Raw genomic sequence first — 14506 nt, 5'->3', positions numbered from 1 at the left:
TTCGGGAACAACATCAACAAACCGCGCCGAGATTCGGGGTGGCACACATAGGGGGAAGGAGAGGGGAGGGGGGGAAGAGAGAAAAAGGACCGCCGCCCCTCGGCGCTGCCACACAAAGCCCCGCACCGCGCACCGCGAAGGGCAGAAAGGCCCCGAGTGCTTTAAATCCGCGTCCCCACCGCCAAGCAAAGCGAGCGGCCGCCTTTGGTCCCTATCAATAAATTGGGGAGAGGGGTGGGAGAAAAGGGAAAAGTTGGAGATGTTTATTTACTCTCTCGAGGTTGTTGCAAAATTTCGGCCCAGATCGAGTTTCGTGCGGTCATTCAAACGCTACGGGCCCAAAGAGACGTGTGTGCTTTCGGGGAGGGTTGGGGGGGGGGGGGGGAGAAGTAGAAGGGGGGTGGGAAGAGAAGCTTCCAAGTTATTTTCCCATGTGTCAACTTTTCCAATGAAAATAAAGGGAAGAAGGGTCTGGGAGGAGTGGGGGGAGAGAGGAAGAATCTTTCTCCCGGTGTCGGAGCTGGGCACCAAACAAAAAAGCGAACGAAGAACTGAAAAGAAAACGCAAGAAAAAAAAATCAAAGAGGAGAATGGAAGCGGCTTTCCCGTGCGTCGGAACCGGAGCGGGGAACCACCTCGCGGCCGCTATGGGGACGAAGAAGGAGAGGGAATGGGGTGAAGCTGGGAAGGGGGGGGGTTGCCCGGAGGGACGGCAGTAACCGAGGCGGCTTCGGACGGCGGCCGGACCCGCGGCTGTGAGCGCACAGCGCAGCGCCGGCTGCGGGACCGGGCCTCGGGAAGGGGGGGGAGCGGAGCGAACGGAGCTCCGTGACAAAAGGACATCGCAAAGAACCATCGGCATTCTGCTTGTTGTTGTTTGGTTGGGTTTTGTTGGGTTTTTATCTCTTCCCCCACCCCCCCAACCCGCCCTTCCTTTTAAAAGCAGCTCACAAACATTTATTCATTTACACCAACGGGGTGGACCAAAAAAAGAAGAAAAAAACAACAACTAGAAAAACAAAAATAAAAGCCGTCTCCCTTTTTCTTTTTGTTGTTTGTTTGTTTGTTTGTTTGTTTTTCCACATCGAAATGATTCACAGATTCTGTCTCGATCAAATAGATGTGATGGATGAACAACCAGCGAGGAGTTCCGCTCATCAGTTCCCGAATAATCTATATACAAATAATTACCGATACACCAAAAACCCACGCGAGGATGGGGGTCGAAAAAAGGGGGAGCGAAAAACAGGGAGGGGGAAGGAGGGGGGGGGGGAATCTCCGAACTTCGGGAAGCGTCAGATCTGCTTTCAAAGTACATTTGAACGTCCCATTGAAAAAAAAAAAAAGAAAAAAGAAATAATATTAATATTAATAATTATTAATAATAATAATAATTAAACCGCAGTCCTGAGTTTCACCGACTTTTCTTCTTCTTTTCACCCTAAGAGGTGCCTTTTAAAGCCGAACCCAAAGCTTCGAAGAAAATAAAGAGAGGATGGGGCCGCTGAAACATTTGCTCTGAGAGAAGGGGAGAAGCGCATAGCCCGAACCCAACCCCCCCCCCTCTCCCTCCATCCCCGCATTCTCCGCTGTGATTTTGGGACACCCGAACCTCTCAGAGAAAATATTTCGGGCCCTCAGCCCCTTCTTTGCCCCCTCCCTCAATCCCCACAAACGCTGGTTACGTTACGGCCGCATTATAAATACGTTTTGGCGCTGGCGGGGTGTAATATGGTTGTTGTTTGTTCCCCCCCCCCCCCCCCCCTTCCCCATTCCTCCTGACTAATTATTTTCATCAACACAACGAACAAACAGATCCGGATGCCACAGAGCCTGGAAATAAAATTACAAAAAAATAGATATATATATATATTTTTTTTTCCTACCTTAAAACACAACTGGAGGACATTGGGGGTGGGAGGGGGGGGGAGGAAGAGGAGAGCGGGGAGAGGGAAGGGGAGATTTAGGGGAGAGCTGGGAAGGGTGCAGTTTGGTTCGCAACTCTCCCTTCCACCTCCACCCCCACCCCGCCACCCCTTCTCCCTTTCCCTCTCCTCTCCTCAGCACGCTTTAAAAATGACAGCTGCCCACGTTTGTGATTTTAGCGGAAAAGTTCTGCGAGGGCTGCAGGAGGGGCTCGTGGGCCAGGCCGCCGTGGGGCTGCGATGGGGCCAAGGCGGGGCTGAGCACGGCCAGGAGCTGAGCCGGGGGGCCCGCCTGGCCCGAGGGGTAGGGCGCGGCGGGTGCGGCGCTGGGGTTGGTGCTGGGCGGCGGGGGCACGGCCCCCCCGATGATGTTGTCTATGGAAAAAGAGGGCCGGGAGGGGTTGGTGGTGGTGGTGGTGCCTCCGCTGCCCGCGGGCGTGGGGTCCGGCTTGAGGGTCTGGAGGAGGGCGGCGGGGAGGGCCGTAGGGCTGAGCTGGGGGTGGTAGAAGGACTTCCTGCAGTTCAGCTCGCCGCCCAGGAACGAGGGCAACCCGGAGGCGGCCGAGAAGACGGAGGCGGCAGAGGGAGGCGGCGGAGCCGGTAACGGGCAGTGCGGCGCCGAGAAGGGGAAAGCGCCCGCGGAGCCGCCGCCGCCGGGGTGGTGGTGGTGGTGCGGGGGGGCCGGGGGGTAACCCTGCAGCTGCAGGCCGTAGTTGTAGCCGTAGGGTCCGTAGGCGAAGCCGGGCAGGAAGGCGGCGGGATCGGCGGCCCCGGCCCGCAGCAGCAGCTCGGGGTGCGGCGGGTGCAGCTGCTGCTGCCGCTTGAAGCGCTTCCTCCGGCGCAGGAAGCTGCCGTTGTCGAACATGTCGGCGGACTCGGGGTCCAGCGTCCAGTAGTTGCCCTTGCCCGGGTTGCCGGGCTCCCGAGGGATCTTGACGAAGCAGTCGTTGAGAGAGAGATTGTGGCGGATGCTGTTCTGCCACGCGGGGAACTTCTCCCGGTAGTAGGGGAAGCGGCCGCTGATGAACTCGCAGATCTCGCTCAGCGTCAGCCGCTTCTTGGGGCTCTGCAGGATGGCCATGGTGATGAGAGCGATGTAGGAGTAGGGCGGCTTCACCAGCGGGTTCTTTCCCCCGCTGCCTCCGCCGCTGCCGCCGCCCGCGGGCGCCTTTTCCCCGGGCGCGGCCCCGCGGGCGCAAGCGGGCTCCGAGCCGCCAGCGGGGGAGAGCCGCTCCGGGGACCCCCCCATGCACGCCTTGGCGGCCCCGCTCCGCTGCAGGGCGAGCCCCAGCGGCCCGCCGCCCTCCTCCTCGTCGTCCTCTTCGTCGTCGTCCTCCTCCTCCTCGTCCTCGCTGTATTTGCCCCCGTCCTGGGGCGGGCCCACCACGTCGATATCCGCGTCCTCCACCTCGGAGAGCGGTTCTTCCTCCGGGGAGCGCTCGGACATGATCCCGCAGCCGCCTCCGCCGCTGCTGCCCAAAGTCATTGTTGTGCGGCCGGGGCGGCCGGGGCCGGGCTCCCCCCCCCACCTAGCGGCGGTTCCCGGGATGGGCCCGGGGCCGCGCCGTGCCGGAGGGGCTGCGGCCGCCGCTGGGACTCCGCGGCCCAGAGCCGCCGCTCCGCGCCCCGTTCGCTGCTGGCAGAGCCTCGGCGGGGCTGCGGGGTGGTGGCTGCGGAGGGAGGGGCGGCGGAGGGGGCGCGGGGCGGGGGCGGAGAGACGGGGAGCGCGGAGGCTGGGCAGGGAGCTGGAGAGCGGCGGTGACAAATAATAGTAATAATGATAATAAAAGGAAGGGGGGGGGGATAAAAATATATCTCTGATGCTGGGGGTGCGGCGGCGGTTGCTTTGCGGGGAGGGGGGGGAGAAGGGGAGGAACGGGGGAAGAGGGAGGGGGGAGGGCAGGGGTTGGAAGGCGCTCCCCCCCTCCCCACCCCTCCCGAGCTGGGTCCGGGGGCCGACACTTCCACTCTGAGCCTCCTGCGAGCGCTTCTCGGGCCTTTATACGGCCGTCCCGGCGTCACGTGGAGCCCACCGCAGCCCCAGCGGGGACCGAGAGGGGCTCCCAGCCGGCACGGGTCCCCTCGGAGCGCTGCCCCCGGCCTCGGCGATGCTTTCGAGGAAAGGTGCTGTCCGCTCCCCTAAGCCTTCCCGCTCCCCCCTGGCTACGGCTGATGGGAGCCCTCTGCTCGCCGGGGCCGAGCCCTCAGATCTCCCTGTGTGTGCGTGTCGGGGGGGAGGGGGGTGATTTTGGGGTCCCAGTCCCCCCCTTCTCTGCTTGCTCACGTCACCGACACGTCACCGAGCGACGGCACCCTGCCTGGAAAGCCGCCTTTCCGAGGGCTCCCGCAGGGCCGCTGCCACCCGGCAGGTGCGAGGAGCGAGATGGGACCTGTGGCGACTCAGCCTTCCTCCCCCAGCCCACCCAAAGCTGCAGATCCGTGCCCCTTCCCAGAGCAAAGCCGGCCACGCCGGCGCGGGGTTGGGGACACGGACGGGACCACCGCATTTTCTCCGTCTTTACTGCGAGCCGCTCTCACACGGGTTTTCCTTTCGAGCCTCTGCATTCCCGAGGGCTCTCCCTCCCCCGGGAGATGGGATGCCGGGTTGAGAGAAAGGGGATGGTGGTAATAGGATGTCCCAAAATCCTTCGGGTATCACTTGGAAGCCCGAGGGGTCCGGGATACCCTGTTCCACTAACTGCTATTTCAGCTCTCGCATCCGGGGGGCTCGTGGTGCCCCCCTCCAAAAGCTGCGCTCAGCAGTGTGAGAATCTGTGGTGATGGATTGCCGCTCGCTGCTGTTAACAGGTGCGAGCATTTGGTGATAAAATCTCCAGCACTAATACCGGGGAGCCGGGCCAAACAGCTGCGCGGCCCCGCTTCCAAATGCCGCTCACAATAATTACTCAAACACTAACGATCAAACCCTAACGACTCCGTGCACCGGGGCCGGTACCGGATGAGTACCGCGTCTCCGCAAGGAGCCGAGCGCATCCTCTACCCTCGCAGTCAGCGCTGCGCCCGGGGAGAATTCATCGAACGGAGGGAAAAGTCGGTGCAGAACGGGGCTGAGCGCTTCTCCCGAAGGTGGGAATGTGTCCTGAAAGAGCTTTTCTGGGTTCTTTCGCTTTTAAACCGCTCTAACGCTGCCTTAGCAACTTAAACTCTCCCCTCTCCTACATGCACATACGTACATCGATGATCAGCCTCCCCCATCTGACGCTGCTTTAAGGACGCGGCATCTCTCCTCTCAGCCCCGCGGAAATGCGGTGGGGAGAACAAATGGAAGGGAGCGGGGAGGGAGGGAAAGGACCCGAGCCCATTTCCATTTTTATTAAGTAAAATAATAGTTATGCCTCCCCTACATAAACGAAAGTGTCATAAAAAATTCCGAAGCAGCTGCCAGAGATTTCGACCACACACACAACGGGCGATTGAATTTCCACTCGGTGCGATCCGGGGCAGAAAGGAACCGCCGGGAGCTGCGCGTTGTGCCTCTGTGGGGGAGGGCTGCCGACGGCGAAACGAGAGGGCACAGAGAGCACCGGGCACGGTGGGTACCGCCACCCACACGGCTCTCGGCTGCCCCCAAAGCTCCGCGCCCCGAGGTTGGCACCGCCCGTAAAGACGGCGGAGGAGTCCCGGTGCTTCCATCTGCGCCCGGCTCCTGTCGGCAGTGCCGCTATTCGCTTCGCTTTTGTCACGCAACATCGGCCGCGGAAAGCAAATTAAAACGAGAAAAAGAATCTAAAACGCAGCCGTCCTGAAATTAGGAAAGGGAAAGCCTGGGTTGATATGAAGCAGCCGCTGGGATCCCGGGCATCCACAAGCGGCTGCACACTGGCTCTATGGACTCTCCTTGTGCCGGGTGAGGAACGCTGCACTCCTCCAAAACAGCGACCCTACGGAACGACCCCAAAAGGTCGTCAGCACCGCACAGTCCCCACGGGTGCAGCGGTGGGAGGGATGCTTTATGCCTTCTTTTCCTTCGGCAGGTTATTAATTTTTTCTGCTCCCCTATCCGAAATATTTCGTGACGGTTGGCCCATCCCGTCTCCTGTTTTAATCCCAATTCCTTCACATCTCCCTTTAAACTGTGCTATCAGAAAAGCCTGAGGCCGAAAGCTGGACGGTCCCTAAGTCTCAATGGGGAAACAGGTACAGCCGAAACGCGCCGAACAGAGTTTATTTTCTCCTCTTAATGGACTTTCACTGCCGGTCCCTCTTGCCCTAATGCAGCCCCCGTGGGCAGGTGGCTCCCCGCAGTGTCCCCGGGGCTCCCTGTCCCTGCCCCCCCAGACTCATCTCTGAACCCCCACCTGCTGCCAAACGGCACCAAGGGTTTTTTTCCCACGAGGCAAAGCTCATTCCTTGCCTTCCCCCTCCTCTATTTGCCGGGTACAGGGAGACAAATACATTAGCGCGGCTGCGAGAAGTCCCCGGACCGGCCCCGACAATGGGATTTAACGAAGCAAAGCCCTGATCCTACACGCAGCTTGGGAGGGGCAGCACCGGGCCCCGCAGCCCCGCCTTGCTGCTGCGGGCATTGAGGGGCTTCGGGTCCTTCCAGATGGGTTGTTGTCTCTGCAAGACTTAATCGTTGTTGTTTCTTTGGCCGGGCAGCATCCAAATTCGTTTATTTTGACTTGAAGTGCATCTCTAAGTCCCCCAAGGCTCAACGATGGATTTTTCTGTATTAGCTCGTTATCAGGCTTGGCTGACCTCTAACTTCTCTCAAAACGCGAACAAGATAGACCTGCTGCTGCCCAGGCTGCCCCAAGGGGCTCTTTTTCCACTTATGTGATTTCCTTTGATATTATTTCTCTCCTTCACATAGCCAAGGCTCAAACCTTCTCCCTGCAGCACAGCCATTATTCCCAGCCCCGTATCACCGAGGTGCGGTGGCAGCCACTCCTCAGCAGCTCCCAGCACTGGGAGATGGGTGGAAATGGCAGTGCCAGGTGATGCCATACTCCTCCAGTTCCCACTTCGGGGAGCATTGGTGCCAAATGCTTCCATCTATCCCCGCAGCACTCAGATGTTCACACACCTTTATTATGTGCTGGGATCTGAGTTTAGGACCTCGGCTTTGGACTTAGAGTTTGACAGCTTTGTCTGCTGCTCTCTTTTCATTACTGATCCCATCCCACACGGACGTGAAGCCCACCAGGCAAGCTCCTAACACCCGATTGATTAACTCTGGCTTGGGTAAGCTTTTCTTTGCATACTGTTCTTCAGCAATCCAACATGAAAAGAGATGGATACACACACACAGCTCAGAGGAGCGCAGTGATTTTGAGCCATAAAGCACCAGGTGCATTTTTGAGACTCACCAAATCCAGCTCTCCTGGTTGCCATAAAAAACACATTAGCCAAAGGCTGATGCATGTGGAAGGCAATTATACTCTGGCACATGGCAGCATGCACAGAACAGCCCGGTGACGGTGCCTACCGCACAAGGAAAAATATCCCTGTGAAAACAAGCCTGCTAAATCATTTCATTCTTCCCTCAATCCCTTGAAAATAGTAGGGAGGATTTTTTGGGGGGTGGGGATCCATATGGTAGGGAATCACATTTCCCAAAAGTGGGCACACACCAGTGCAAGACCATATGGCCAGATTCACATGGCTGCGGTAACCTGTGATGAGGTCTTGTAGTCCAGGTTTCTGTGTTAGCATTTTGTCATCCCAAACGTGCCCAGGAAACCTATTTTTCTTTTTTTCTGGGTGTTCTTTGGACGTGGGAGTATCCAGCAGTCCTCATATAGAGATGAGGTTGGGAGGAATCCTGTACATGATCACTCCTTCACATACACATGGACAACTACGGATCTGCCTGCAAATAGTTTCGTAGACACGTTTTGCCTCTTGGCTTCAGATAAGATGACCTCAGCTGGCAACTGTAACACTGCTACTGCACAGGTTTGATTTCCTCTATTCCCATGATGGGAAGGAGCTGAATAAACAAAGTCTGAAGTCTGCAAAGGGAGGTGAAGCATCTCACCGGAGGCCATGCAGAGCAGCAGAGCCCAGTACCTTAACTTCATCCCCTTATCCAGCAAAGGACAGCCAGGCAGCAAAGAGGCTGTACAGCTGGTGGACAATTCATCAGATGCAAACAAGTGAAAATACCAAGGCTGGGAGCACCAGAACAGCCTGGGGCTGTGGTCAATCTCAGTTCCACTGCTACACATGGCTGTGGTGGGTGCCAATGCCCCACTGTTTCCTCACCACACCACAATGTCATCCTACAGCCTGGCACTGCGGGGGGCAGTTCTCCATTTCTATGAAATAGGTGCACAATAGGTAAAAAGAATATGCAAGAAATCCATCCCTGACAGCTCCTGATCATTGTGAACATCCCTTGTGTTTTTCTTTATACCACCAAAAGAAACTGCTGTCCTAAGTTGAACAGGGGATGAGAGAAGGAAAGCTGTTAACATGCAGAAGCTGTACTGAGGGCTGCTGAAGGAAGGCTGATGCTTCACATCTGGCTTTACATTTCTTGACCTGGTTTCTGCTCAGCATCACCCAGCCAACACCATCCCACTAACCCAGTCTAGATGCCAACTTACAATTGCATCTTAGAATGAGGGCAGAAAGCATCAGGGTAAAATATCCCACTGAAAATACATCGCCTGGGTCCAGCAGGGCAGTGGTTGGGCTGCAGCTGGGGATGGGAGTGGGATGAGGGCTCAAATCTCTTTGTCCCCTGGACCAACCGCAGGCTCAGGACCCTGCTGCACTGCAGGCTGCAGGCTGCCGGCACCGCTTGCTGTGCAGAGATAAGCGTGCCATCTAGAGGAAATCCCCTTCATCGCCAGGACTGGCAGCTGAAAATTATCCAATAAAGGATAATTAACCTCTGGCTTTGGAGAAAATCCTCCAGCCTGCTCTGGGCTGCTGCACAGGCATGTCGTGAGGGGCTGGTGATGTGTTGAGGTATCACAGTGAGTGCTCCAGGGCCACCACTGGGCTGTTTCCTCCCCATGGCCACCATCAAAAACACCCCCTGGCATGGGCATTTGGATGGGAAGATGGAGAAGGAAATGTGTTATTCCCACACTCCATGCACCTGCCTGCCTCTGGGAGAGGTACAAAGTGGGCATGTAACACAGTGCCTGTATCATATAATGCCCTCCAGTGGCAGCCAGCAGCGGTCCCAAACCCAAGAGTGAGCATGGCTGCTGTGGGCACCCTCCCCATTAGCATTTCTGGATCTGGGTGATACAGTGGGAGTCTGTGAGGACAGCAGCACCACGGGTCTTGCACCCTACTATGGTCAGGGTCAGCCCCACTAAACACCTGTATCCCAAGCACACAAATCTATCCAGCCCTAAAGATAACTGAAAAACTGTGATCTAGATCTGAGTATGGGGACAGATTATATAAGATACGTATAAGTTTACGCTTATGTAAATGGGGAAAGGTTATGGGGAAACCTTACTCTGCAGGAGAAGCAGGTGTATGCTTATGCAAAGAGCACCTGGAGAGGAGCTGTGTGGCACTGTGCTGTCCCCACACCTTTCCTGCCTGCACTACTCCTCACCATCCACATGCTGGCGTCCCCACACAGAGACAGATTTGGGTGTCCTCTGCTTTGAAGTGGGTACTCTGAGCACTGCATCGTTCTGGAAGCTTGTATTTCCCATCACTGCAGAGAGGAGCCTCGTCATAAGAAAAATCTGGGCTCCAATCCTACAAACACTTATGCCTGAGCTTAACTCTAAGCACGTGAGCCGTCAAAGGGGACCATTCATGTGCTTAAAATCTAAGCATGTGCTTAAACGTCTGTAGGCCTGGAGTCCATCAGCACGGGGATTTGTGCACTAAGCCCATATTCTGAGTCATTATCCTTTTCATGTCTTCTCCCGTATTTCAGAAGATGCTTCAAAGAGGAATTTTCAAGTTCTTCAATAAACTTTGCCTTCCCAAACAGACAGGATTCCTGCCTATTCTATGGGGCAATTCTCCTGCACTGTGTCCCCTCCCCCTGTCCGCGATAATCCGGTGCTATTTCATGCTTGGCCAGACAATTAAGCCCTCTCGCTGCTTGGCTCTGTCTTTGTTATGTATAATTGTTCCAAATAATTAGCCACTATTGCACGCTATTCTGAAACGACTTTGTATTGCAATTATACTTAGAGGGTGAGCATCAGTTGAGGGAGAATCCAAGCAGCAGACAGCCCAGAAAGAGAGGGCTTGGGGAGATGCTGCTTGGAGCTGCTCTGCGGCTGTGGGATCTTGACCAGGTGTCACCTGGCTGCCACCTCGTGGGTGCTGCCCACAGTGCAGCAGGTAAAGCCGTGCTCGCTGTCATCACCTCCATTGGGGGTATGGCCAAGTGACACCTGGACAAGATCCTACAGCCTCAGAGCAGCTCCAAGGCATCTTTCTGAAAATCAAAATGATGTGTTTGACCTGCACTGGTAAATTAATTCCTCCAACATCATGCGCTGTTTCCTTCCAGCCATCAGGGCTGATGCAAATTGGAAATTAGCATTCCCAGGTGTGTACGTAGCCAGCTCAGGTGCACCCTTCCTCTGTGCAGCAACAAGGTACCACAGGCCAGGGTGCACAAAAGTCCTATTGCAATGTTACAACTTCTTAGTCTCAGTGACAAGGCTGGGAAATAAATGGCCCTTGGATGCTCTCCCAAGAGCTTGCAGGTCCCCATTCCCAGCCTGCAGGCTGCATCCCACCCACTGCTCTGAGCAATGACTCTGAGTGAATCCCATCCCCTCTGGTCTCGACTGTGCCCCAAGCCTCCGTGACACCCTGCTCTGTACCGACAAGGTACACAGAGGTACACAAGGAGCACCCTCAGGTCCCCTTGCCCAGCATGGAGCGGGGAGAGGGGTGGAAGGGAGGGGGTGGTGGGAACTCGGGGGCTCTGTAAGCCCCCCCCCCCAAGCCGGTCGGGAGCGGCTTGCCAGGGATTTCCACTGGAGGTCAGTGTTGGCCCGAGCACGGGGGATGTCACTCGGGGCCACCTCGCCCCTGTCCCGGGGTCAGCACTGATGGAGCTCCTGGATTCGTTTGTAGAGCGATCCCGGGGTGGGACAGAAGTGACACAATGGCTGTGGGATGTGATCTGATCGTCAGGTCACACTCATGGAGAGGCCGAGGTCAGGGTGGCGTTATATAAGGGACCTAAGTATGAGGGGGTAGATGCAACCCTGGCCCCCCAAGACGCAGAGCTCAGCCAGCCCTGGTTGCCCAACACCGATTTGCTCCAAGCTTTCATTAGCCAACAAAGCCCATCTCTGCTGGTTGCACTACATTCACCACCCACTGCCCATCACTGGTTGGGTTTAAAAGCTCAGTCCTGACCTTTCCTTTTAAGATGGAGAAACTACTGACCCTCTCCAAATGATGCATTCACATGGGAGAAAGCATTACATAAAATAATTATGATCTAAAATGTCCAACCCTGGGATTGGTGGTGGACAACTGGCAGCAACCAGACAGAATTGGACACTGCTGGTGGACCAACGAGTCCTTCATGAAATGTACTCCTATTACAATCCCAGCTAAAGCTCTGTTTGTTTGCACCCAAGTGCACAATGAACAGTTGGAGTTTCTGGTTTTAATCATAAGAGACCTGAATCCAGTCCGGTTTTCTAAGGGCCACTCTGTAAGAAGCCACCTGCGATGGCCCTGAGTGCCAGACCAACCTCTTTGGCACCCTTGATCCCAAAGGATCACGCTCATCCCACAATAGCAGAAAGCAAAGAAAGTTTTGCCTTTGGCTTTTTGTGTGGGTTGGATGGGGATGGTTATGCATGTCATTACTTAATGTTCCCTGAAGTCCCTGGATGTTACTAAATAAAGAGCAGAGGATTTCGAAGTTGACTCGGTTTCACAGCCCAAATCTGGGTGATAATTACTCCTGTTTCATTCAAATCCCTCTTTTTCATGAAACACATATACTGAAAAGACGCTAAAACAGGCGAAGGGCACAGGTATAAACTTTACAAAGCTTAAAACTACTCTGTCTCAGCACAGCTCATGCTTTACATGACACCTTAATCCTACTCATTTGCTAGATTCACCGTAACTGTAAACAAAGCTTTGAAATGAAAGCTTAAATCCTAGTTGGGATACATTAACCAAGAAGACACTCTTAAGGCATTAGTGTAATGACAATCACAATACAAGTGCCAGAGGTTTGTAGCATGGGGGGATTAATATCTGAAGGGAGAAGAAAAGGGGTCTGGTCCCTGTACTTTGCAGCCTCTTTGGCTAACAGCCTGCAGTGAGGGCAGCTGTGTGCTGCTTGTGGGGTGCTGGGGGACCCGCAGCTGGGTGCTGCACCCCAACATGTGGACCACACACCAGGTTGGGGTCATCCACTCTCCCCAAGCCTTGTCTTTCTGCTACCACCTGTGCAAGGCTACAGTGGGCCTGAGGAAGAGCAGGCTCAGCACAGCATCAGGGGTCCCAGCACCAAGCCTAGAGAACTGCAGCACCATCTGCCCACCCCACCATTTTCCTATTGCACAGCACTTGGCTCCCCTAGGAGCCTCCTTGTGCACCACCAGCCCACAGCCCCAGCCTGGAGAAAAGCAGTTTCTTCTCTTCCATTCCACACCAACCCCACATTCATTTCTTACAGCACACATGAGATAAAGGAATGAAGAGGCACAAGTGAGAGCTCCCAGTACAGGGACACAGTCCAACAGTGGGGAACACCTGCCTCACCACCTAGCTGGGAACTGGGGACAGTCCTATAAATAAAGAGCACCAGGCTGGGCAGTGAATGCACTGGGTTTTAATTGACGCTCTGATCTCCAAACTTGGGGTGCTAAATAGAGGTATCACCTGCAAGGGATTCCTCTTGTGCCCATGGAAAGGTATACCTTGCAGCTCTCTGGTGATGAAGAGCTCAGCTGCATCCTTTCCACAGTCCGGCAGCACTTAGCTCCTATTCACTCTTATATATATATATAAAAGCCCATAGTAAAATAGCTTTAAAAAGCATCACTAAAAGTACAAGTCCTGCAGCAGTGGCACAATAATGCGAGCAGAGGATTTCGTCTGGTTGGAGCAGGGGAATGGCAGCACTGGACAAAGTTAGAAGGAAAAGCTTTATTTAAAAAAGAAGTCTTTTCTAACAGTGAAAGATTTTGGTCCCTTTCACCATGTATATGGGGTTGTGTCTGCACATAGCCGAAGAGCAGGACCCTCTCATCCCACCCACTCAGTTCCCACTATGGGGACAAGTTCATGCGTTCATCCACAGGATCCTTAAAGCATCCATCCATGGGATCCTTGGTCCCATCACATGTACCGCTCCAGGCCGGCGGTAAAGTTGGGCTGCCTGCCATAGGCATTGCTGGAGCTGAACTGGCCAAGGGGGGATGCAGGGAGCCCCAGCAGCTGCTCGTTGTGCTCAGGGCAGGCAGTGGGGCGCACAGTGGGCAGCGCCAGTCTGCTGGGAGCCCCATAAAGCTGTGGGCTGCCAGGTGAGTAGCTGCCCTGCCCTACAGGTAGATGGGGTGGTGAGGCTGCATAGGGGTATGCCAAAGCATTGGGGCCAGCTCGGCTCAGCAAACCAGGGCTGACAGGCTGCGGCTGGAAGCAGGGAGGCTCCGAGGTGCTGGCAGAGCAGCTAGGGGCTAGTTCAGTCCCAGTTAAGCCCAGTGATGGGTGGGCCAGCTCGGCAGGTGGTGAAGGCTGCAGGGCCTGCTGCCCGCTGATCAGGCTGTCAATGCTGAACATCCGCGAGTGCTGCGCTGGCGGTGCCACCCCAGTTGCATAGGGATGGAAGACAGTGCCCGAGAGCTGTGGGCTGTAGGCAGGAGAGCAGAGGGCATTTGGGTAAGGGGCAGTGGGAGCCACCGGGCGGATGGTGGGTGGTGGGGTGAAGGCGCTGGAGTTCTGCATGTAGCCGGGGTAGGTGGTGATGTCGGTGCGCTTGAAGCGTTTCCTCCGGCGCAGGAAGCTGCCGTTGTCAAACATGTCCTCAGCAGCAGGATCCAGGGTCCAGTAGTTGCCTTTCCCGGGGTGGCCGGGCTCACGGGGGATCTTGACGAAGCAATCGTTGAGGGTGAGGTTGTGGCGGATGCTGTTCTGCCACTTCTTGGGGTTCTCCCGGTAAAAGGGGAAGCGCTCGGTGATGAACTTATAGATGCCCCCCAAGGTGAGCTTCCTTTCGGCGGCGTTGGCTATGGCCATGGCAATGAGGGCGATGTAGGAATAGGGCGGCTTGCCCCGCTGCACCGGCCTCTTCCTCCGGCGGCCCCCGGCGGGAGGCGGCGGCTCCTCGGGAGGCGGAGGAGGAGGCAGCGGGGGGCTGCTCCCGGCACCTCGCGGCTCCGGCTTCACCTGGGCGGCGGGGGAAGAGCCCCGGGGGGGACCGGGGGAGCCGGGGCTGGCCGAAGCGGCGGGGCCGGCCGCCGGCAGCGTGCACATGCCTCGCAGGCAGGGGAAGCCGGCCGCGTTCATATACGGCCGGAGGGGTGAGGGGTAAAGCGGGGGGGCGGAAGGAGAAAGAGCCCCCCGCCCAAGGGGGAAGGGAGAGGGAGGGGAAGGGGAAAAGGGGAATGAGAGCGGCGGCAGCACCCGGCAATGGGGAG

At 56.2% G+C, this 14506-nt stretch overlaps 2 protein-coding genes across 2 annotated transcripts; both read right to left on the bottom strand.

Annotated features, from left to right (window-relative positions):
* Nucleotides 1-1824: 1824 nt before the first annotated feature.
* FOXD2 (forkhead box D2) lies at nucleotides 1825-3420 on the bottom strand. Its single transcript, XM_072343452.1, is given in 5 exon segments — nucleotides 1825-2562; nucleotides 2564-2616; nucleotides 2619-2658; nucleotides 2660-2689; nucleotides 2692-3420. Coding segments are annotated over 5 exon segments (1335 nt in total). The 5' UTR covers nucleotides 3412-3420; the 3' UTR covers nucleotides 1825-2070.
* Nucleotides 3421-13208: 9788 nt separating this feature from the next.
* Nucleotides 13209-14375, bottom strand: FOXE3 (forkhead box E3). Its single transcript, XM_072343614.1, has one exon. It carries the CDS (start codon nucleotides 14373-14375, stop codon nucleotides 13209-13211), a length of 1167 nt encoding a protein of 388 aa, XP_072199715.1.
* Nucleotides 14376-14506: the final 131 nt, after the last annotated feature.

Source organism: Excalfactoria chinensis, chromosome 8, assembly GCF_039878825.1.
Source record: "Excalfactoria chinensis isolate bCotChi1 chromosome 8, bCotChi1.hap2, whole genome shotgun sequence".
Taxonomy (NCBI): domain Eukaryota; kingdom Metazoa; phylum Chordata; class Aves; order Galliformes; family Phasianidae; genus Excalfactoria; species Excalfactoria chinensis.
This window is presented reverse-complemented; position numbering and strand designations above follow the sequence as displayed.